At 44.2% G+C, this 22,385-nt stretch overlaps 1 protein-coding gene across 2 annotated transcripts; it reads right to left on the bottom strand.

Moving 5' to 3' along the window:
- Positions 1-5,296: 5,296 nt before the first annotated feature.
- Positions 5,297-21,927, bottom strand: RAD51C (RAD51 paralog C). 2 transcript variants are annotated; one of them, XM_066563514.1, is made up of 10 exons: positions 21,737-21,927; positions 20,801-21,059; positions 20,093-20,259; positions 18,968-19,101; positions 16,458-16,589; positions 14,285-14,351; positions 11,585-11,645; positions 9,072-9,132; positions 8,922-8,983; positions 5,532-5,644 (listed from the first exon to the last, which is right to left on the bottom strand). In XM_066563514.1, exons 1-9 carry the CDS (start codon positions 21,852-21,854, stop codon positions 8,960-8,962), a joined length of 1,023 nt encoding a protein of 340 aa, XP_066419611.1. In that variant the 5' UTR covers positions 21,855-21,927; the 3' UTR covers positions 5,532-5,644; positions 8,922-8,959. The 2 variants fall into 2 exon arrangements, with proteins under 2 accessions (XP_066419610.1, XP_066419611.1); XM_066563513.1 differs by lacking the exon at positions 8,922-8,983 and having other exon boundaries at positions 5,297-5,644; positions 21,737-21,926.
- Positions 21,928-22,385: the final 458 nt, after the last annotated feature.

Here is a 22,385-nt window from a genome sequence, read left to right as displayed (position 1 = left end):
TATGGAGAGTAAGGCTTGCACTGGATGTGAGAAGGAAGTCCAGGTGTTTGTATAATTTTCAGCTTAATAATGTTGCTTTTTGTTTTAGAAAAGAACATTTTGCAGTATTGTTTTGGAAGAAATCTGTTTCATTTTAGCCTTAAAATGATGCCTTCCTCTTTCTCATTTGCTGTTGAATAATAAGCAGGGTTTGAACAGGCCTTGGGGAGGTGACCTGAATTGTATGGAGGGCAAAAAGAAATGCTTTTTAATTCTTTGTAACCCTTGGAAGTGACTCCTGTGGGCTGACAAACAGAAGACAGGTAGGGTTCATGAGGAATGCTTGGACAATACCTGTGACACATGATCTGGTACCATTCAAATGAGCTTAATGGCAAAAATCCAATGGTAAATGCCTCTTCAAAGTAGGGCTTCTTCCTTTAAAAAGTAGGGCTTTTGCAGTAAAGCTGAATTAATTTTAGCAGCTCTATTCAGTTTTAATAATTCCAGTTGAAGGCTAAAGGCATTTGTAAGGGATACAGCAAGAGGACTCTTGTTGACAGAGTCAACATCCATCAAGCTGCAGTTCATTGTCTCAGGTTCAGCCTGGTCAACTGCGGCTTTGAAAAGCTCAGTAACTTCTGTCACCACAGTTTTACTGGCTCTTTGACCATAATAAGGATTTTTAGGGTGTTTCTAATTACCAAAGTCATTCTCTCTTTTTCTTTCTCTTATTATTTTTTTTTTTAAAGTTTTTGAGGTCAAGTCAGCTTTTTCAGATTAATAGTCAAAGATTATTCTGAAACATCCCCATCCATTGCAAAACACGGGATTTCGGGCCTGAATCCCACTTCCAGCTGTCATGGAAATTTCCAGTCCCATCCCAAAGGAAAATTCCATTTTCAGCCTTCCATTCAGACCCCTGTTCAGGAAAGGGTGTGCTTTGAATTAGTGTTCCTCTCAAACCCCATGGATGCAGCTCGTTCTAACTTCTTTCAACAGCCTCAAACCCTATGAATTAACCACAGAAACTTGTGTTCATCTCACAAACTAATGAATGAATGACTTTTAAAGAGAGAGATTTATGTGATGTAACATATTTACTATCAAAAGTGTAGTAAGCAGTAAGTTTATCTAGTAAAAAAAAAAGTGTTACAATCTCTTATTGACACGCTGCACTTTATAGACATTATTTTCTTGCTAAGGAGACAACTTGTACTTTAGCCCAAAACATTTTAATTTAGTAACATATATGATACAAAAAGAATTACTGAGTGTAGTTGTAACTGTGTTGCTAAAATTGCAGCAGTTCACACTAAATAAATTAAGAGTATTAGAGGGATATGTGTCAGAAATTTAAACCTCCAAAATAATGGGAACTGAGCAAGCATTCAAACAGCACATTCATGGCCTTTGAGAAAAACATCCAGACCCAATTAGAACTATTCACTCACTGAGGTCTGTGGAGTTTTTTTTTTTTTTTTACTTTCCTATATATGTTATAAAATATTTTAAACATTCCCCCTTCTCATTGTTTGAAACTGAAATGTGATTTTTTTTTAATATCCCAATGCTTCTTTGGCTCTGTTTATATCAATGGCAAGTAATTCTTGTAAAAATGAGCAGTATTAGCTATAATTCTTGAAGTCTGACTTACTAAAATACAGACTTTTCTATGCATTATTTTGGCACATAATCTAACATTTTTACTGCTTTTGTGATGATGGAACTATTGGTTTTTAATGCCATTTATTATTTCAACAGAGTTCAAACTGTGCAGAGCTTAGGCTCTCTCACGGATAGATAGTGGATATTGTAGGAATAATTCTTGCTTGTGGGAAGCAAGACAGGAGCTGACAGTTTAACAGTGGGTGCATTTGTGGGTGAAATTCAGTCCTGGGCAAGGGGCCAGTTCCCGGTGATTTCATTCTTCAGGAGAGAACATTAAGGCAGGCAGCTTGCAGCAGCCAGGGGAAGGCAGCTCCCCTGACCCTCATCATCCCAAATGAGTGCATGGCCAGCAGCCACGAGGCAGCGAGTGCCCAGCCCGGGGAGCAGCAGAGGAACCCGGGGCGGGGAGCAGCTGGCAGCGGTTCCTGGAGCCCAGGGGCTGCGGAGGAGGAGGAGGAGGAGGAGGAGGAGCGCTGGCCAGGCTGCTCCCGGCCTCTGCCAGCGCCACATTCCCCTGCAGCCGGGCTCCCTGCGGGGCTCTTAGCGCGGCCCTGCTGCTTTGGGAACACAGGCTGACCCCCTGCTTCTCGTCCTCTTCAGAAACTGTTATTTCCCTGCTGGAATAGTTGTGCTACTGCCATGTCAGCGCTCTGTTTATTCCGTTTCTCTCAAGGATAAGGAACCATCAAACCATACTTCTAAACTTATCACATTTATTGCCTATGGAATTATCAGATGTTAAAACAGTACTACACATCTTCATGTGCCATTCTAAAGAATTATTATCCTGAGCATGGTAAGAGTCTCTTTGGAGAAGCTGGAGCACAATGACTTGCCCTTCCAACTTCTCTATCTACTTTTGCTCAGGACAAGGGTGGAGTTCAAAAAGCAGGCAGTAAGGACTTCACCTTTGTTGTTAATCCATTAAATACCTGAGAATAAATCTGATCCTAAATGTAGTCCCCCTGTAAAATAACTGAAGGAACAGTAGCTGAAACTGATCAGGAAAATGGTTGCTATAATTTAGATGTACTTTTCTCAGCTCTGCATTCAGCACTCAGGTTAGTGGCCAAATCTCCTTTCCACACGAGTCAATCACTTTGTGGCTGACTTCAAGAGGAGACTGATTTCCTACCTTGAACCTTGGCTACACCTTTGTACCTCCAGTTAAGCTATTTCTCCTCCATGTTTTCTTCAATTTACTCTACTTAGAGGCTTGCTGGCTCCTCAGTACTTCATAATGGAAAAGGTGCAGAACACATCAAAACAGGAACAAATAAATTGTTATTTTCCCTGTCCAAACAAAAGAGTTTCAAAGCAGGACTCAGGGCTTGAGAATTCTCCTGTGACTGCAGTGTTTGCCTGTTGCCAAGGCCTGTGGTAGGATCTGGATTCTTCTTGTGGTGACAAAATAAGTTCCTCCACCACAAGTAAATGCCGTCCCCATAAAATGGAATAATTTCAAACTCAGCATGACAGTTAAAGCCCTTGGCTTTCAGCAAACTGGGACTTAAGCAGCAAATCAAACAGCCCATTTTCTTTTTGATGCAGTGCCACGAGGTTGGCTACTTAGAATCTCACTTTTTGTGCAGTAATAAAATTCTCTTCTGCCCCTCACTGTTGGGCACTGATGCTGTGACATGCATGAGGATTCCAAGCACATATGGGAAAAAATCAACTTGCCATGGAAGATTTACTGGTGAGGCAACGGTCAAATTTTCTCTTTCTCTGCAATTCTGAGCCTGGAACAGCTTCCTTGTCTCCAGCAGATGAGAACGAAATCTGGCTCATTTAATCTAATTTTGTCTCCGCCAACAGATCCTTCTCTCAGTTCTGGTCTGCAGAGCTGATTTTTATAATAGCTTCAATAGGAAAAAAAGAGTGAAAAATTAAAAAATCTCAGCATAGAGAGCCTCCAATGTTTCCTCTGGACATTTTGTAACTCCCACTGTTAACCAGTAACTGTGCATCTTTTTTATTTGAATAACGATGCCCATAACACTGGAAGCTCTAACATTTACTCAGCCAAGACCATTTATCTTGTTATAACAGGATCAGCATCTCAGCTGGGGCTTCTGGATGCTACTCTACTACAAACAAAATTAAAACCACCAGTCAGCTGAAATTAATAGTATATGGGAGCCACACAGTTCCTCTGCTCACACACGGAAGGACGTGTGGAGGGTGTTAAATCCCAGCACAATGCACGGAGAGAAATGGATTTTTCCATAATTACCAAACCCCTCAGCAGCTATCACCAGGCTCCAGGAGAGCTCCTGAAAATATTGCTCCAGCATTCCTAATGGATGGTTTTCCTCGTGCCTACGTAGGCAAGAGCCCGGTGCCGGCTCCCCCCTCCTCCTGCACTGCCAGACGTAGGAAGGTTTTATTCCCAAACGGGAGCGTTTGCCTGCTGACATCACAAGCACCAGGATCCTTTTGTTTGCCTGTGTCTCCTGCATTGAAATGTTTGTCTGAGTCACAGATCCCGCTGCCTCCCTTCCCCTATGTCATCCTGCTTGCTTCACAGCTTCTCCCTGACTCACAGTTTTTAAATTTTGACACAGCCCAGTTTGCTGCATGGCAACTCAATACTTTTCCCTTTAATATTTTATTATGTAATTTTTATCTAAACCCTATAATGATGCAAAAACCACTGCTTTTTTTTTCTCCTTTTTTTTTTTTTTGAATAGGGAGATTTTATGACTCAGATTCAGCACTGAATTTAATTTCAAGGGAAAGTCAGTTTAGTGTATACTAAATAAAAAATTTAAGATAGTGACTCCCACAACTTGAATTCTCCATTTAGCTGCTGGCTGAGTTTCCTCAGCTCTAACGTTACCGAGTGCTCTGCCAAAAGGGGTCATCTCTGTGCATGTGTACAAACACTTCCCATAATTGAAGTAATTACTATTTTGCAGTGCAGCACCTTTCTTCTCCTCTAATAATCTCCTTGATTGGTTTTCTCTTAATAAAAAGAGGACAAAAAGCTGCTGTGCTTTCAGTGTAGATTCATTCTCTGGGTTTAGACTCTGGAGCTGCTGATATTGCTGGTGCCTAAGTCTGGGTTTCCCCTTTATTACAGCCACGAACAAAAGAGATCCTGATCACAGCAAGAAATGAAATGAAGAACGTGGAAGTCATGGCTGTGCAGCAGTTTGGTTCAAGCCTGAGTCACGGTAAAATATTCCCACTTACTGAGACAGGAACATAAAATTATCGTGCTGGATTAAATCCTTTGTCCTTCAGATCCAGCCTTTCATCTCTGTTGTTGCCACCACGGGATAAAGGAGAAGTTCAAAGCAGAGCTTTGACCGTCCTTGACCAAGGACTTTGCAGCAGGTGAGGGCTGAAGCCCCACTCTGGTGTAGCACTGAAAGCTGCATTTCTCTTCCAGCATCCACTGCCTGTGTCCTGCTCTGAGCCTGTGGAGAGCACAGTGCTGCATCCAACCTCCTTAAAATTCAGGTACACACAAAGCCAGATGACTGATCCACATGCCTGTCACTAAATGTGCTGTGCTAGAGGCTTTCATTTCATTGTCTTTTTACCCAGTGTGAAAAGATGCAGTTGTGGCCCCCACATCCACCCCATCCCCCCCCAAAAAAACCCAAACAAAAAAGCCCCAGCCCAAAAGCTGAAGCAATTTCTTATAGAAAACATAGATTTTTATTATAAAAGTACAATTATGCCACACACAAAGGAATTTTGTGCCACAGAAATTTGCACGTTGCAGTCTTAATATTAAAATAAAGTCCAGAGCAAGAACTGAAGTTGGGAGTCTCTCAGGCTGCCTTTGGCTGCACGTTCACCCTGCTCTCCTGCAGGTTTTTAACCTGACCCCACTTTGGGGTCACTTTGGGGTCACTCTGGGGTCACTTTGGGGTCACTGCTGCTTCTCCTCCTCTGTCCGAGGCCGTTTCCGAGGGTTGAGCTCAGCTCCTCCTGTGCTGGCAGCGGCAGCTGGAGGCTGCACGTCTCGGAAGCCATGGGGCTGGAAGATGAAAGGGAAATCATGTGCTAAGGCTTGGAGGGATAGAGAGCATGAGGAACCAGTTCCCAGAAGATCAGAATAAGGATCATGCTGCCATTTATTCGGGATCAGCAGCCACAGAATATTCACAGACCAGGTTAAGCTCAGCACTGCAAACTTTACAACACATGTGCCAGCTCATGTCTACTCACTTTGTTTTTTAAAGATATTTTATTTTCACCAACCAGGCTATCACTTCCATTTTACTGTTTATCACCCCTATGGCTATGAAAAACTGCTTCTCTGTAAATTAACTTATGTTGCCTATTTAAATAAATCAAAAGACAAATCCATCAGCTCCCACAGAAGCAAGGAGATGACTGGATTAATTGCCTCAGTCATTTTCAGAAACAAAACTGTGAATTTCTACAACCTAGGATATTTTTGTTCCATGTACCTACTTAATGAACTGAAAACATCAATGAGACATTGTAAGAGAACAGCAGAGCTGAATCTGTCTCTAGACTGCAAAGACTGTTCCAGCATAGTAATTTATGGGACACAATGGGATGAAAACCTTTGACTGCCAAAACCTAAATGTAGAAGTGAAAACTACATGCTGCTACTCAGGAGAGTGCTTGAAGTGATCTATCTGGCCTAGTACCACTTGTATTTTCTGTTACTGTAGCTCACAATTTAATTTTTAACCATTTTAAAATATGAAAGATCTCCAAGTCAGTTAGCTAAACATGCCGTGGATGCAGATGGAGATGGTGTGTTGTGTGAAGCCTGCAACTCTCTGAATTCCCATCTCCAGACAAATGCTGTGCAGAGAGCACTGCTGACAGCTCAGTGAAGACTCCCAGTGCAGATTTAGAGAGGAAAAGGCATTAATCAGAACACAAAATTGCTCTGCTGATCCAAAATGCTCAGGTAGAGGCAATGTGGGGACGAGAGCATTTCAGGCACACTGACATTGTGGGTTGGTGCAGTGTGAGGAAAGCAAGGCAGAATCACCATCAGAGGTGACTCTTCCCAAATGCCAGCGTGTCCCACACCAAGACCAATCCTAAATCCCAACAAAATGTCTTGTTTAAGTCCCCATCCCTGTATTTCTATTTCTGAATGCCTCACCTCACCCAACCCGGGCTTTTTAAAGGAACAAACAGCAAGAGCTGCTACAAGGGCAGGATCTGTGCAACCCCTCTGCTATTTATAAGCAACTCAAGTGTTATTCTAAAGAGCATAATGGGGAATCTTCAAGTTTAATGTTTCACTACATCTAATCTCTGCCATTTCCCTGAGGCACAAAGGTGGATCTGTAGCCAAGTATCCACTTAATCCAGAATGCTGACTCCCAGTGAAAGCATTCCAAGGGTTAGAAGGGCCAGAACATAAAGCAGGCTGTCCAGGATGGATATTTTGCACTTGGCTACAGGCAGGCACCTTGAAAATACAAGAATTTTGTGTATTTTTGTGAAGTTTGGTAGTGGTTTTCAGATGGTGAGGATGTGGCTGCTGGAGCCAAGGACAAAGCTCAGTCTTTCATTTTGAATTATTCCTTAATGTCCTCTGGATTTACACCCTCTGCAGCAAGACTGGCAAGGGTGGATGTGTTTATTACCTGAGCACTGCTCCCACTGCTGGCCTGGCAGACCCTCCACACCTCAGGGAAACACAATTCCCACCCAGAATTTAGATCCTGGGTCTCTGTCTTTCACTATGAAATAATCAGGTCACATTCCTGGGAAATTCAGGTGAATCAGCCCAGCTACTTACTCCCTTGTGCATAAATCAATTTCCATTTCTATACTCTGCATTTAAGAATGAATCCTTATCAGCCTGTGGAAGAAGGGATTTCATGGGAGAGGAGTTCCACAGCCCCCTCAGAGTGGTGACTGACTCCAGTGTGCTGAGAAGGACAGGATAAAAAAAGCCCAGAGCTCACTCATGAATTTACACATTTCATCAGCTCATGGGCACTGAGCAGCCACTTTGCCAATGGTACCTCATCTGCACAATTCTAAGGAATTATTATTTTTTTAATATCTTTTTGTTTGTTGGTTATACAGAAATCTGACTTGCAAACACTGGACGTGTATTGACATCTTTCAGTTTAACTATGGAATGAGAAATGATAACAGCAAACTGTTATCAGACCTGGATTTCATGAAAGAAATTGAGATAATACAATTTTTTACTAAAAGAAATCATCTGCTGAAGCAGTTCATCAGGATTTAGGGAAAAAAACACAGGGATAATCTTAAATAATAACTAATCTTTGATTAGTATTCACTCTCAACTCTATTTCAAGATAGTGTGCATTGACACAGAAGAGAGCATAGCTGTTTTAGGGTGCTTATAAAAATGAAAGAAAAAGGCAATTAAACTGTGTGAGATAAAATCCATCTGTTTGTCAGCTGGAGAAAAAAGGACTCACATCACATGATCCAAACAACCTTGGCATGTAGTCCCACTTCCCCTTCCAGTCTTTATAAATTTGCAGTATTTCTTCTGTCCTGGTGAATACATTCAGGAGTGGGGGGAAAAACCCTGATTTCTGTTGGAAAGTTTGAGGATCTCATCTGATGGCAGCATTAAAATCTGCAGAAAATGCTATGGCAACGTGTTTCCATGAGGACATGTAGCAAATAGTTATGGAATTGTACCTATGGATGTGACATCTGAGGAGGTAAGAATTGAGTGGTGCTGTCTTTTTAAACCTAAATACAGCTTAGACAGCATCTCTTCTCATTAATATGTATCTAAGCACTCCACAATAGGAAATAATCACAGGATTTAACTGGGGATGAATAAGGACTCCAGCCATAAGCTGGAAGCTCCTTCTGTGATAGGGACAGAAGAGAAAAATCTGTATATTGGCTGGGTGTAGGGTCAGTGTAGGATAAACACAACATGGGTTACACCACACATAAAGCACAGATGGGGAAATACCTATGGAACAAAGCACTGGAGAGGTTCTGGAATATCAGGTTTAATTCTGGTCATCCTCATCATAAAAAGATGAACTCAGCTGGAACAGATGCAAAAAGGCACCTGAGAAACCATACCCTACCTGAGCAGGGAGACAATGGTTCAGGTGTCCCAAAATGAAGCTCAGATTGTTCTTGGTAACTGCACTTAGGGCAAAAGTTAACTTCAGGGGCAGATAAAATAAACAGCAGCAGAGCAGATGGGGACAGGCTGCCTGAAAGTTTGATCTGGAAATCAAAAGTATTTTAACTTTGAGTAGACAAAATGCTGGGTCACTTTTCTAAAGAGAAAAAGAGCAAATTACCCCAAAATCTGGAGCTATCCCAGTATGACCACCTCCGTTCAGAAGGCAGCTGAGAAACAACACTAAGAAAGCAAAGCCCACAGTGAGATTTGTGTGAAATTCCTTTCCAGGTGCCATTCCTGGGCATGTCCCTCCCACAGGGCCACTCACTGTGATGTCATAGGCTATGGTGGACTCCTTCTGGCTCGGTGATTTGTACAACGTGGCCAACCTGGGAAAACAAACCCCAGGGAATTAGCAGTAATTAATACAGTAATAAAAATTCCAAATAGCCCAGTGAGCAGACCCAAGTTTTCCTACAGTACCAGTGGAATTCTTATGGATGTATTTTCATATAGGTCATTCAAACTGTGGATTCCCATCCTTACATGACCTGTCAGCTCAAACACAATCTAGACCTACTAAAAAGAGTGAATGATTAATTAGCCTTGTTTCATCACAGTATTTGATGACATTTTTGGAACAATATTCATCATGAATTAATTCCAAATGTCACTTTCTTAAAATGCAAACAAAAAAGGTTTTGAGCACACCTCTTCCCTACTCCATTAATCACTTGTTCTTTGCCCTCTCAAGGATGTGAGAGACCTGCAAGAATTCCAGTACTTCTAGGGAGGCTTTTTCCAGAGATTTCCCAAGCCTGTCAATATAACCCAGAGGCTGGAGATGTTCTATTTCTAAGCCTGCCCTTGCCACTGACATACAGCACAACCTTGAGAAAATAGTTTCCTTTTTATTTCTCCTCTGACACTTCCCTGATTTGCTGCATTTAAACTCTAAGCAATACACCTTGATTTGTGTTCTACAGCAAACGCTTGCATAATATAGAGAGAAAATTGCACAGCAGCTCAAAAGGAAAGGGCTTTTCAACCCTTGTCAGGGCTGCACCGTGCCCACCTCCCCAAAACTCACACTTACATAAGCCAATCTAGAAAGTGTTCTGCTCTCCGTAGCAAGACACCCTGCCAAAAATCCTGTTAATTATTTTCGGGGGGTTTTTTCCTCCCTGAGGTGCCATTCTATTAGAGAGCACGTAATTACAGCCTGAGGAACGCTGCCACTTCATGTTAGCTACACAGGGAATTCCTCAGAACACTCAAATGCTGGGTTATACTTGACAAAATTGCCCAAATCTGGAGCTGCAGAAGCCAGGCTTTCACAAGAGCTCAGCTGGAGCCTCTGACTCAACAGGATCATTCCTCCCAGCAAAGAGAACCCTTAGAATTAAGCTCTGACATTTTCAGGAGTAGAGAGAAAGGAGGAGACAGGTATCAAAGTGGCCAAAGCACATTTAAAAATGATTTTTAAAAAGGCAGTGGGTCCTCAAATGATCTTTGTGCCTCAATAACCTGATGTAAAACCAACAAAATCACAATGGAGCATCAGCTGCAGGCAGCCTGTGCAAAAATAAGACAGCATTGAGCTATTTCTGCTTTTACAGTTGTATCCAGAATTGCTGTTTCTGCAGGCCCCACTCCATGGTAGCTGCAGATTTACATCAGTAAATAAGCCAGGTTTGTCTCTCCTTGGCTTGTTTTCTGGAACTTCTATCTGCAGCCTTCCTAGCTCTGTTGCAGAAGAAAAAAAGTTCTTTTCATATATAAAATTAACTTTTGTTCACTCTGTAATCATTATGTTGATGCAACTTGTCCTAAAAAGACGGTTAACTAATCAGTGATGTTAATTTAATTCCAAATTAAACAGCCTGCTGTAATCATCCTGCATTGCCTTCAAACTTAGAATTTAAAAACAAAACTCCCCAAGAAAGTGTCACTGCATTTTTCTTTCAAATTCAACAAGCAAAACACTGCAAAACAACATTCTAGCACCATTTTTGCTCACTGTTTGCACAAGATTAGGGAATTGCAGCACAGCTCCTTAATCTCAAGCTGCTGCATGGTGATATTACATAGAGGACAAATTTAACTGACCAGGAAAGAGAAATGACCTTGCAATATAAAGAGTGGGGAAAAGAACCAGGAAACAGAGGAGGTCTCATGGCAACAAACAGAATTTCACACTGTTTTTTGAAAGGGTCAACCCCTGAAGCTCAGGGTCAGCAGCCTGTCCTGGGGGTCACAGCCCAGGTGGCTTTAAAGCCTTCTTTGGCACCTCTGGCTTTGGAATGACTGGGGATGAAAACATTGAAGCAAAAAAAAAATTCTTTTCAAAGAAATTATAATGGCTACAAGCAACCATGGAGGAGTGGGAGGTTCTTTATAATGAGACTGTTGAAATTGCACCTCTTCAGAGTGGGGTATAAAAATCACCTTGTAACCCAGCAGCTCAATACTTGCACTGAGTCTATGGCAAAAATTCACATTAAAATGAGAAGAGTTTTATTAAAAAAAAAAAAAAATAAACCAAACCCTATCTTGCAAGATGCAGATAGTGAAAGAAATCCTTGTGTCTGAACAACTGCCATGAGGATGTTACACTTTTATAAACCATGGCATCTTGTCAGGAAGAACCCACCATGGTGGGGAGGAGGAGTCTGACAGTTCAGCCCTCACTGAGACAATTCCTGAGCCTCAGGAACCTGGGATGTGGCAGAGCAAGGCCAGGAGCCAAATTCAAACCCCTGCTTGGCCCCCATGGCCAGCCTGAAAGATCCTCCAGTGCCATTCTTGTGTTTATATGGATTTTGCTCACATTTTGCTCACCTCTGAGTGTTGTCCCAGTGGAAGATCAAACGGACGGTGGCAGCGTGTCCCCAGCTTTCTCCTGAGGAACACAAAATGACAGAGATCATTCATTATCTCTTACAACACCACCATCAGCAAGCTGAAATGAAATTAATCTTCAAAAACCCCCCATGACTAAACCAAAATCTGCCTTTCTTGCAGTGATGCATCACATCTTTTTCATACTTGCAAGGATTTCACAACAAATAGACCTAAAAAGAGGAATAACCTCTGTAGTCTGTGTGTTTTATGGAAACCTTGATGCAATGCTTCCATATTTGTAGAAAAATTTCATGGATGCCTAATAAAGGACAGGTACTAGACAAGTCTTGAAAACAGAGGCAGCTTGAAGAAGAGATTTGTCTAATTACTACTGAAGAAGTCTGGTGAGGAGGTCTAAATCCTACTTCAGAACTGTGATATTCTGTCTCTCAGGCATAATTATGAGCAAACATCAGTCCCTTTGGGATGGCAGCTTTGGGAGAAAGTCAACCATTATTAAAGCATTAAGGGCCCCTGAAGCAGTTTTCTGCTTCTGACAGCAAAATGCAAAATAACCAAAAGCAAGGAGGAAGGAGGTGTGAGAGAAGGAAATTTAGATTTTTATCCTGCTCCAGGGGCTCAGTCCCAATGTTTCAGCTCCCATCTGACCACAAGTCAATGTACAGACATCTTTATTGGGTGTTTTTTGCTCTGTTTATCCCTGTCAGCACTCCACAGATGCATTGCATTTTAAACCAGTCAAGTCTCCCCTGTCCACCTGCTCCTTGCTGTCCTCCCCTCCCTGGTCTCCCCCACACCCCCAGCCCCTCGTGTCCCCTGTGCTCTGGCATTTATCAGAGCACAGAGAAGGAAAAAAAAAATATCCCACTGTAATGAAGACCTAGACCCTTTAGGCATCCTGCCAGACCTTGCTCCACTACATCTGAGCTGAGATTAAAGATTTTGGCTCTCAGAGATGGCTCTGAGGCAGAGATCAAAACACATTTTACAATGGCTACAAATTCCACACCAGCAGATTTTCAACTGCATTGAATATGAGTAAAAATGCTACTGTAAAATGAGATATTTCTGAGTTGAACTGCCTGTAGATTAATATTTGACCTCCTTTCTAAATATATTTAGTAGAATTGTCTAGGAACACCCAGCTTAGCTATCACTAGTGGGAAAGAAAGCTGTCCCCTTCATAAAGCTCCTGACTTAATACCTTGCAGCATCTGTGCTTTTTTCTTTCTTTTTTTTTTTTTCCCTCATAATTAAGATCTTCCCTTCTGCTCAGGAGCTGAATAAGAGTTTAGAGATTAATGCTTTCATGAAAAAGCTGTTTCTCAGGCTTACCAGTCAATGGGAGGAGAAACCCAATTTAGTGATTTTACCTGGGGGTTTGCTGCTGACCCCTCCCTCAAAAGTTCCTCTGGCTTCACCAAACCATGGAGGAGTGGGAGGTTCTTTAACCTTTATGATGAGACTTTTGAAACACCATCTTTCCAGAGCAGGGCATCAAAACCACTTGGTTAAATATTTTCCCAACTGGTACCAAGCTGCATTTTTGGAAGAGTTCACACCGCTGAGTTTAACAATGCTGTGGTCACACACGCTGGGGAGAGGCACTGCCAGCTCCACAGGAGGTCATGTCAAATTAATTGTTTGTGAAAGAAAATATGCACAAGGCAAGGCAGGATATCTGGGAATTATAAACTCCCCTGAATGTCTTCACATTCTTTACTGTCCCCATGACTCAATAAACACAACAGCTCCCAAACAATGCTGGCCAGTGAAAAAAGACAGACTCTATTAGCTTTAATTGAGTTTGTAGCCAGAAAGGCTGCCAAAAATAATCCATCAGAGAGCAAGAGGCAAAACTGACAAAAAGGGTCAGATCCTGGGAGCTGGGTCTGCCTGCACAGCTCCAAATTCCACATTCTGCACATTCCTGCAGGAGATGGGCTGTGTTTGTTCATTTTACCCTCTATCTCTGCCAAATGGTTTGGTGCCTGTACAGACTCTGGGAACATCTTTGCCTTTGTACTGTCCCCTTCTCTCTCCTCTCCAGAGCAAGGGAATCATTACTTGGCTCACAGAAAATGAAGAATTTGTGCCCTTTAAGTGAATCATAAAATAATGCAATGCTACAGCCTGAAATAAGATTTAAATGCTGAACCTTTCCTTAATTTGTAGAAATCTCCACTTCAGAACTGTTTTATTTTCCCCTGTGACTGCAGCAAAAAGGCATGGATGAGGTATCTGCTCATTACAGGGCAAAACTGAGCAGCCTGCAAAAAAAAATCTTTAACCTGGCTCAGGGCAGGCTGTGCCTGAGGATCCCCCACAGAACTTCCCTCTACATCATAACTGCAGAGAATCCCAGTGATACAGCAAATATGAAATGCCTTTGCAAATAATTAATGGGACATGTTCAAGGGTAATGGGAAAATAAACAATTTAAACTGTTTGGGAGAGGCACTGAATGCTTCTCAGGGAATTTAGGAAATTGCAGCTTAGTTTGGGGTATGCAACCATTAAGCTGGGTTCTTGTTTGAGTGATTTAACCTTCTCCTCACCACATCCCTGCTAGAGGTTTACAGCTCCCAGGTACATTTTTGGATGATTTCTCTTTGTACATAAAGCCAAAGGAAAGGAACTCATACATCCATTTTCAACTCAAAGCTCAACACTTACCTAAAGCAGGTACCAATGTGGACTGGCTTTGTCCAATCCTTGTTGTCATTTGGTTTGTCAGAACAACCTGAAAGAGGAAACAGAAACAAAAAAAAAAATTAAAATCTCCTGGAAATCAGCTTACTGGTGGGAGGGAAGAGAGGGAATTTTCAAAAAAGCTTCTACTGATGAAGCATTACTCAGGCAAAACTCTTGGCAACTGTAATGAGGAGAAACTGTGAGGGTGCCTCAGCTTTTCAAAACAAATTATGAGTACCCTGCAAAATGTATTTTTGGTTTGAATGGGAGATTTCTTTCATTCAAGACTTTAAAGAAATCTCAATTTCTCCCTCCCCAAGGGAGACAAGCTCCACACAACTTATTTATCCCACACCATTTGTCCTAAATGTTGTTTGGATCTATGTTTAGCTGCAGCTGACTCGCACTGGCCTTCCATGAGGAGCCAGCTCTCAGTCCCTGGGGTAAATGAACTTGGTGCTGCTGCTCCCAATGCGCATTAGCCTGGTGATTAACTGAGTTCCTGTGCCTTGGAGTCTAAAAATGCACAAGTGGGTACAAGACAAAGCAGAATGGAAGGGAACAGACAGAGTGGGGGAGTGTTTTCGCAGCCCCAATCACTGGTGGGAGGCTCACAGACAGTCTAGGTTAGATCCCTGGCAGAAGTGGGGGTGGCTGAGACAGAAGAGTCAGGAATATTAATGACAAAATTCATTAAAAATGAAAAATTTTACCCATCTAAGACCCTAGAGAGTTCCATTGTTTGACATGCTCAGAGGATTCTTGCTGGAGTAGCTCAGAAAAGTGTGTGAGAGCAAAGAGCTCCACTGAGCAGAGCCTGAAACATTCACACAGCTGAGAGCCCAGCATGGATATTGCACATTTTAGAGAAGTAACTCATCACAAGTGCATGGTAACAGCCCCACACTGCCTCCTCATCCCCCTGCTGGCGAAGGGCTGGGCATCCTGACTCCGAGTCCAGCTTGAGGATCTGACTTCCTTCCATATTAGAGCATCCAGAGCTGCCTGACAAGCAATCCCTGGCATGCAGGCTGGATTTAGCCTGCTCACAGCTCATGGAACTAACTCAGACACCACTAACAAGAGGGCAAATCCAAGCAAAACCGTTCCTGAAGCTCTGACTCTTTTAGCAAGAGTTTATTTAGCAACTTTGTACTAAAGTGCTGCCTGGTTCAGAAGAAATGATTTCTATATTTTATCCTTGACCAAAGGAAAGCATTGTCCAATGACAGCAGCTGCTGTTCAAGGTCACCAGGTACCAAGCTGTGGGGGAAAGCACTCAGGAAACCCGAGGCTGTGCAGACCTTGGAACATCATCTCCCTGGTGCCCAGAGCAGCAGGAAGGAGCTCCACAGCTCATGTCAGGACACTTTGGGAATGCTGGGCTCTTCCCCTCCCACAGCTCCCAGAGGAAGCACAAGAGGAGTTTTATTTTTAGCAGCTCGGAACAAAAGCCAACTGCACCAGAGAGCTGTGAGTGACAAGGTCACGAGTCACCTGGACACTGTTAGAGACACAAGCACCATTTTGAGGGCTGGGGAAGCTCCAATTCCTGAACAATGCTTCTCTGAGCTGTCAGAGACTTCCAAAACAACTTCTGGAACAGCTGCAGCTTCCCAGTGCCATCTGCTGGCTGTGGCTCTGCTGCCTCCAGACCTTCTGTGACGTAAAACAATGCCCAGGAAGGAGGCTCTGGGTTTCCATGGATGCCAGGAGAGAAGGCCAATCCAGCAGATAAAGTGGCTTTCCTCCCTAGGAATGTTTATTTTTAAACAGAGAGTGGAAAGTTGTGTTGGAACTGCTGAATGCTGCCAGGTATTTCTGTAGGTAAAGTCACCAGAGGAGCATTCCTTGTCCAACCAAATCATTGGAGATAATGGCAAACTGCATTAGAAATGCCATGCTGCCACTTAATTAAGGAGGCCATTGATGCAAATTTCACTTATTTTGGCAAGTCTAGGAATTTCCCACCTTTCAGATGTTTTGCCTTTGTGATCCCTCCATATTCACCAACTAAACTGGCAAGAGTGAATGCAGAGGGTATTACTGCAGAGGCTATTACTGCAGTTTTATTTTACTATTTAGAGACACATTTCCTTAATTCTTTGTAATAAAAAGCATTATCTTCTGGGCTGGAAGGCTGCCCTGGACTCACAGCTGCCCTGTGCTCGTTGGCTGTGATGATGAGCTGCTGGGCCAGCCCGTTCAGCAGCCGCGTGCGCAGGGCCAGGTCCTCAAAGTCGTGGCGGAAGGGAAAGGCAATTCCATCAATCACCACCAGCCGCACCTAAAGGCAGCAGAAAAGACCAAAAGCTGTCATTACCATCCTATAAAAAATGACAACAAACAGCAAGAGGTGTTTTGTAGTGCACTGGAATGTTTTATTTCATCCTTAGGTGAACACGACTGGCAAAGCTGGACTTGAAGCCTTGCAGAGGAGAAGCTGGAGAAAATAATCATTAAACAGCAGAACTGTACTTCAGTCAGCTCTCCACAAACAGCAATTAATTCACCTTCCCTCTCAAAAATTAAATCCAAATCAGAATCAGAATTCAGGCTCTCTGGAGGCACTGCTGAGATAACTCAGCTGTTATCGGTGATCTGTCTTGGAAACACACAGTTTAACAGATGCCTAAAGATATTCCAGGTACACTGCACTGGAGCTGAGGATCTATCTTGTCTCAAGATGTTTGCTTTGCTGAATTGTTTCTTTTGTAGCAATCATTAGCTGAACTCAGAGCACGCTGTAGCTGCTGGCTCATCACCCTCAAGACACTGTACAAACATTAGTCTGGGATTTTGATTTATTCTAACTTCATTTGTTGTGGCTGTTTTGATGACCCAAGTATGAAATACAGGAGGGAGATGGATGCTCTAACAGTGCCTGCATATTCACATGGCACTCAAAATCCCTGGTGTCTACAAGTTCCTGCATTACTGCACAAGATAACAAAGTGGAAACAACACAAAAATCCTGATTTTCTGCATTACTGATTTAACTCATTACTGGGAAACCTCTTTATGACTGGAACATACAAGCCTGCACAGACATCACTGTGAAATGGTCCTGGGCCTCCACCTGAAAAAAAACCCCTTAATTTGCAGAAGAAGATTAAATATTTGGGATTAAAAGAAGACATTAATCATATTCTCATTTTCCCTTCTTCCTACAAATTCTTTTCCACGAGTCTGTACATTCTCCTCATGTATCATTTCTTTAAGAACAATAAATTTAACAGCATAAACATGACTCATGCCAGACAGGAATGTACACATGGTTATATAATTTGGCTATCACAGTTATGTTCAGGTAGGATGCAATTTAGTGAAATTTCTCCCAGAGAGCAGACAGGAAAACCTAAAGTATTTAAAGTGTAAAGAGAGCTTGGTAACACCTGCCTTGTCCATGCCAGCTTGGCTCAGCAGACCTTAAAGAATTAGGTTTTTTATTTTCTAACAGTCTTTCTCATATTATTAACAAGATCTCAAAGAATTCATGTTTCCAAATGGCACATCTGAACCTCTAACTCTACATCTTTCTTATCTCTAAACCTCTACAACTTTTTCCCTCTCCTAAAAAACCTGAAATCTGGAGGCTTCCTGTGGTCCCAGACTGGGCTCCAGAGGGATCAGACTAATTTTAATGAGAGCTGGACTGCAATGAGCAATCTGCCAAATCACTTCTAGCCCGTCCAAGGAATCAGCAGAAGGTCTTGTGGTTCTTCTGCAACCTTCAGCACTTCAGGCTGCAGGCCAAGCCCAGATAATCAGCACAGATGGTTCCAGGGAGCTGCAGCCCAGTGGAACTGTGCTAATGAAGCCATGTACTTTCCACAAGAGCAAACACAACAGGGCACCGTTAGTACCTGGCAGGGAAAGGGGAATACCAGACTACACCGAGCACAAGTGAGGCTCCCATCTGTGTCTTCCAGAACACCACAGCTCCCATCAATGAAAAATTTTGGAATATGTGCAAAAGACATTCTAATCCAACACTGATTTGTGCTCTGATGGAACAAGGCACAGTCACATCTCCCAGATCCTGACAGGGAGTGATCTGCAGTGCAGAACCCAGAAATCTGGAGGGGAGGTGGTGAAAATCTGCCTTACAATAGCATTTCTCTAAGACATTAGGTACTAAGAAACTTTCTGGCTGCAGTCCACCCAAGAGTCAAGCTGCAGGCTCTGGTTGCTTGTAGCAACAGAAGATGCACTGAAAAAAAAGGAGAGTCACTTGGATGGTGCAGGATATTTCTGGTCCTGAGTGCTCTTTTAGGGCAAAAAAAGTGGCACCAAGGCTTTCTGATGCCACCCTAATGGTCAGCACACACCCCCTGGCTGGGAGGCTCTTGGGCAGAGCAGTTCTGTGCTGATTCACAGCTCAGTGCTCCCAGAAAAGGAACATGTGGCAGCACAGACCCAGTGTCCTCAACTCAGAGTGGAAATTCAGGAGGATGGCAAAAGCAAATGCCTCTTGAGAGAAATTGGGATGGGAACGAAAAGGCAAACAAGCAGAAGGCTTTACATTTGTACTCTGCTATCAGCCAATATTTTACTGCCAAGCTGACGAGGTACCAAGGTGTTTACTCCTGTTACTACAGCAGACAAAAACTCTTCAGTGTGAAGATGAGTGACACCTCCTGACAAGCCTGCAAGGAGCCTCACCTTGGAATGCTCTGACAGGAATTCTGGCAGGAGGTAGACCTGGGCCAGCAGCTCTGTGTAGTCACGACAACGGAAGTAATAGATGTGAGAGAGGATATTTTCCAGAGAGAAAGTCTCCAAAGCTTTCCCATGATCTGAGAACAAAACAAACAGACGAGTAAATGAGTCAGAAGTCTGTACGAGCATATTGTTACTTTCATCATCCCACCAGAGCCTGCCCTCCACACATAGCAACAGCAAAGCCCCCAGAAACAGAACAGGCAAGGTAAGGAGTGTGGAAACATATTTTCCATCTGGCTTGAAAGTCAGGAAGGTGGGGAGCAGATGCTATCCCAGCATTTGCACACAGACACACTGGAGCCTCCAAGGGAGGCCTCCAACAATGAAAAATTTATTTCTGAAGCAAGAACTTCTCCAGTAAATCATTTTCAAGCCAGAACGCCACCAGAGGACATCAGGGACTATTAATCATCCCTTGTTTAATATACAGGCAGTACCTCATTTAATACAGTGTCTCTTTACCTCAGTTCAAACAGAAGTTTGATGCATAAATTCTCCATGAGTAACACAAAAGTTGTGTCCTTATCCCCAGGAGACTGATGACTTAGAGAATAAAACTTATTAAAAGCAGCTTGGCTATATGGACTTTATGGAGGAGCTGAATTCCAGCTATGGTTTTACTCTAAGGGCCTTCAGCAGCAACATTGCCTCATAAAATTCTGCTGTTCCTCTTTCCTTTCCCTACCTGTTCCTGTGTTTTGAAACAAAACACTCACTTTTGCTCAACAGGTGCAAATATGACCAATAAGGTGCTGCAAATATGATCATTAAGGTGCTAAAAAATTGGAAGAGGAAAGGAGGAAGATCAAATATCAAAACCCCCCACACCACCTAAAACCTCCAGGACCAAAATGTTCACAAAATCACCCTGTAGAAAAATAATTCTTTTTGAAGTAGCCCAGCCCAGTCTGCTCCAGACACAGATGTAGTTCAGGGTTTGATACACAGAGGTGGAAATAAAAAGCTGTCAGCAAACACTCCAAAAGCAACACTGCAGCCTACGAGCCGCTTGTTTCACTCCATCCTTGCCTCCTCCAGAAAAGAAATGACTTGGCAACAACGTACCCTCTTCTTGCTGAGCTTCAGCAATGAGGTGGCAGTGCTGCACACAGGCAGCTGCAATGTCCACCACTCTGTCCACCATAAAACTCCCCTCAGTGTCAATGAACACAGCTTCTCCAGCAACGCCCCCAAAGCACTCGGGGATCTGGACATCCACGGCCAGCTGCATGCTGCCATGGGAAACAGAAACAGAGATCAGTATCTGCATCCCAGAGCTCACTCCTGGGAAATAGGAACAGAGATCTGCCATAGGAAAGTGAAATAGGGATCAATATCTGCATCCCAGAGCTCACTCCTGGGAAATAGGAACAGAGATCTGCCATAGGAAAGTGAAATAGGGATCAGTATCTGCATCCCAGAGCTCACTCCTGGGAAATAGGAACAGAGATCTGCCATGGGAAACAGAAATAGAGATCAATATCTGCATCCCAGAGCTCACTCCTGGGAAATAGGAACAGAGATCTGCCATAGGAAAGTGAAATAGGGATCAATATCTGCATCCCAGAGCTGTCCCTGCTCACTCCCTGTCCCATGTATTCCTCCTGCTGAGGAATACACGGGACAGGGAGCAGTACAACCATCATTGTATTTATACTGCTGGAGAAGAGTCAGAGATTGCAGTCAGACAACAAGAAAAATGGACTCATTTCCTAGGTGAGCTGAACAAAAAGTGATTCCTGGTTGCACACAAGGCTCGGGACAGTGAAATACCACAGCTGCGTTTTGCCAACTCCGGGTGCTCCGCAGATCTCGGTGATTTTTGTCAGCTGCACTCCACCTCCCAGGATGTTGTCCAGTGCTGAACAGAAGGTGATGATGAAGCCCTGGGTTTGCTCTTCTTCCAGAAGCTCCAGGGCTGTGCATTTCCTGGTGGCACCTGATCCCCCAGCTGTCCTTGCTGGGTCCCTGTGACATTCCTGCCTCACCACCTGCAGCGCTTCCAGCGCCTCTTCCCTGGAGATTCCAATTTCTAGAGAAGCCAAAAGCACAAAACACCACTTTTATTTTATAAGCACCGACTGATTCCACAGCATGACACAAAATGTTCCATGTTCACCCTCTCAGGATAACATGCACACAGCCCTGGAACTAACAATGTGATTTTCAGACTGTTATTGTAGTAGATAATGAAGCTAGAAAATCAAAATCCCAGACTGGTTTGGGTTGGAAGGGGCTGTAAAGACAACCCAGTTCCATCCTGCCATGGACAGGGACACGTTCCACTGTCCCAGGTTGTCCAAGCATCATCCAGCCTGGCCTTGGGCACTCCCAGGGATCCAGGGGCAGCCACAGCTGCTCTGGGCACCCTGTGCCAGGGCCTGCCACCCTCACAGGGAGGAATCACTACACACTCCTTGAAAAAGGCAATTTTCTAACTTCAAACAGGCTTATTTTGTTTAAATCACATAGTAAAAAGAAGAGGGAAGCTGGGGAAAGGGGAGAGATGAGCCTAACAGAATCCCTTTGCTTTCCTGCATCCCATTTCCATCCATCAGTGTCAGCTGATCTTTTACCAGAATCCTCTATTTTTTATTATTATTATTCACTGTGCCCATTTCCCAGAGGCCTCGCTGGGGCCGGAATGGGGAAGGGGGAAGGGCCCGGAAGATCCCGGGGAGGCCCCGCGGGGCCGAAAGCCGCCGGTACCTTTGCTCAGGCCGCAGGGCCCGGTGTCCAGCAGCTCCTGCGCCGTCTGGAAGCCGGCGGCGGCGAGGCGTGCGCGCAGGGCGGGGGCCAGCGGCAGCGTGCCCACCTCCCGCTGCATGGGGACACCGCCACCGGCACCGGGGACGGCCCGGATCGCTCCGGCCACGCTCCGGCCACGCTCCGGCCACGGCTTGGACACGCTCCGGCCGAGTACCGGGAAAGCGATCGCCCCGGCCCCGCCCACCGGCCCCGCCCCTCCCGGTCTGGCCCCGCCCCCGCCCCACCCTGGCGCGAAGCGGGCGAGCGGTGCTGCCGCGCATGCGCGCTGGCGTTCCCGCGTGTCGGGGCCGTTCGGGCGGCGGGTGAGCGGGGCCGCGTGGGCCGCGGGTGTCCGGGGCTCCGCGAGGGGCTGGAGCGGGCATTGCCCACCCGGGAATGCCGCTGGGTCTGTCCCGCCTGTGTGCCCCGGAGGGACCGCTGCTCCTGGCAGATTCTGTGATCTCCGCGTTGTCGCCTCTCCCGTCCGAGAGGGCACTGTTAGGGAGGGCAGCAGGCTGATTTCCCCTTCCATCTCTGGATATTTCTGCAGGAAGCAGACCTAACTTTAAGCTACTGCAGGTTCTGAAGTCAGAAATAAGTTCTTTACGTT

This window comes from Molothrus aeneus, chromosome 20 (assembly GCF_037042795.1).
Source record: "Molothrus aeneus isolate 106 chromosome 20, BPBGC_Maene_1.0, whole genome shotgun sequence".
NCBI classification, from domain to species: Eukaryota; Metazoa; Chordata; class Aves; order Passeriformes; family Icteridae; genus Molothrus; species Molothrus aeneus.
Note: the sequence above shows the minus strand (reverse complement) of the source record. Positions and strands in the feature narration are given on the sequence as shown.

What these genes read in the sequence shown, in the direction of transcription:
- RAD51C (XM_066563513.1), bottom strand. Translation starts at nt 21,854, where the DNA reads ATGCAGCGGGAGGTGGGCACGCTGCCGCTGGCCCCCGCCCTGCGCGCA. An exon ending in GTTGGCAAAACGCAGCTGTG is followed by an intron (nt 20,260 to 20,800) that starts GTATTTCACTGT and finishes TTCCCATGGCAG; the next exon opens with CATGCAGCTGGCCGTGGATG. An exon ending in CCAACGAGCACAGGGCAGCT is followed by an intron (nt 14,352 to 16,457) that starts GTGAGTCCAGGG and finishes TTCCTCTTTCAG; the next exon opens with GTTGTTCTGACAAACCAAAT.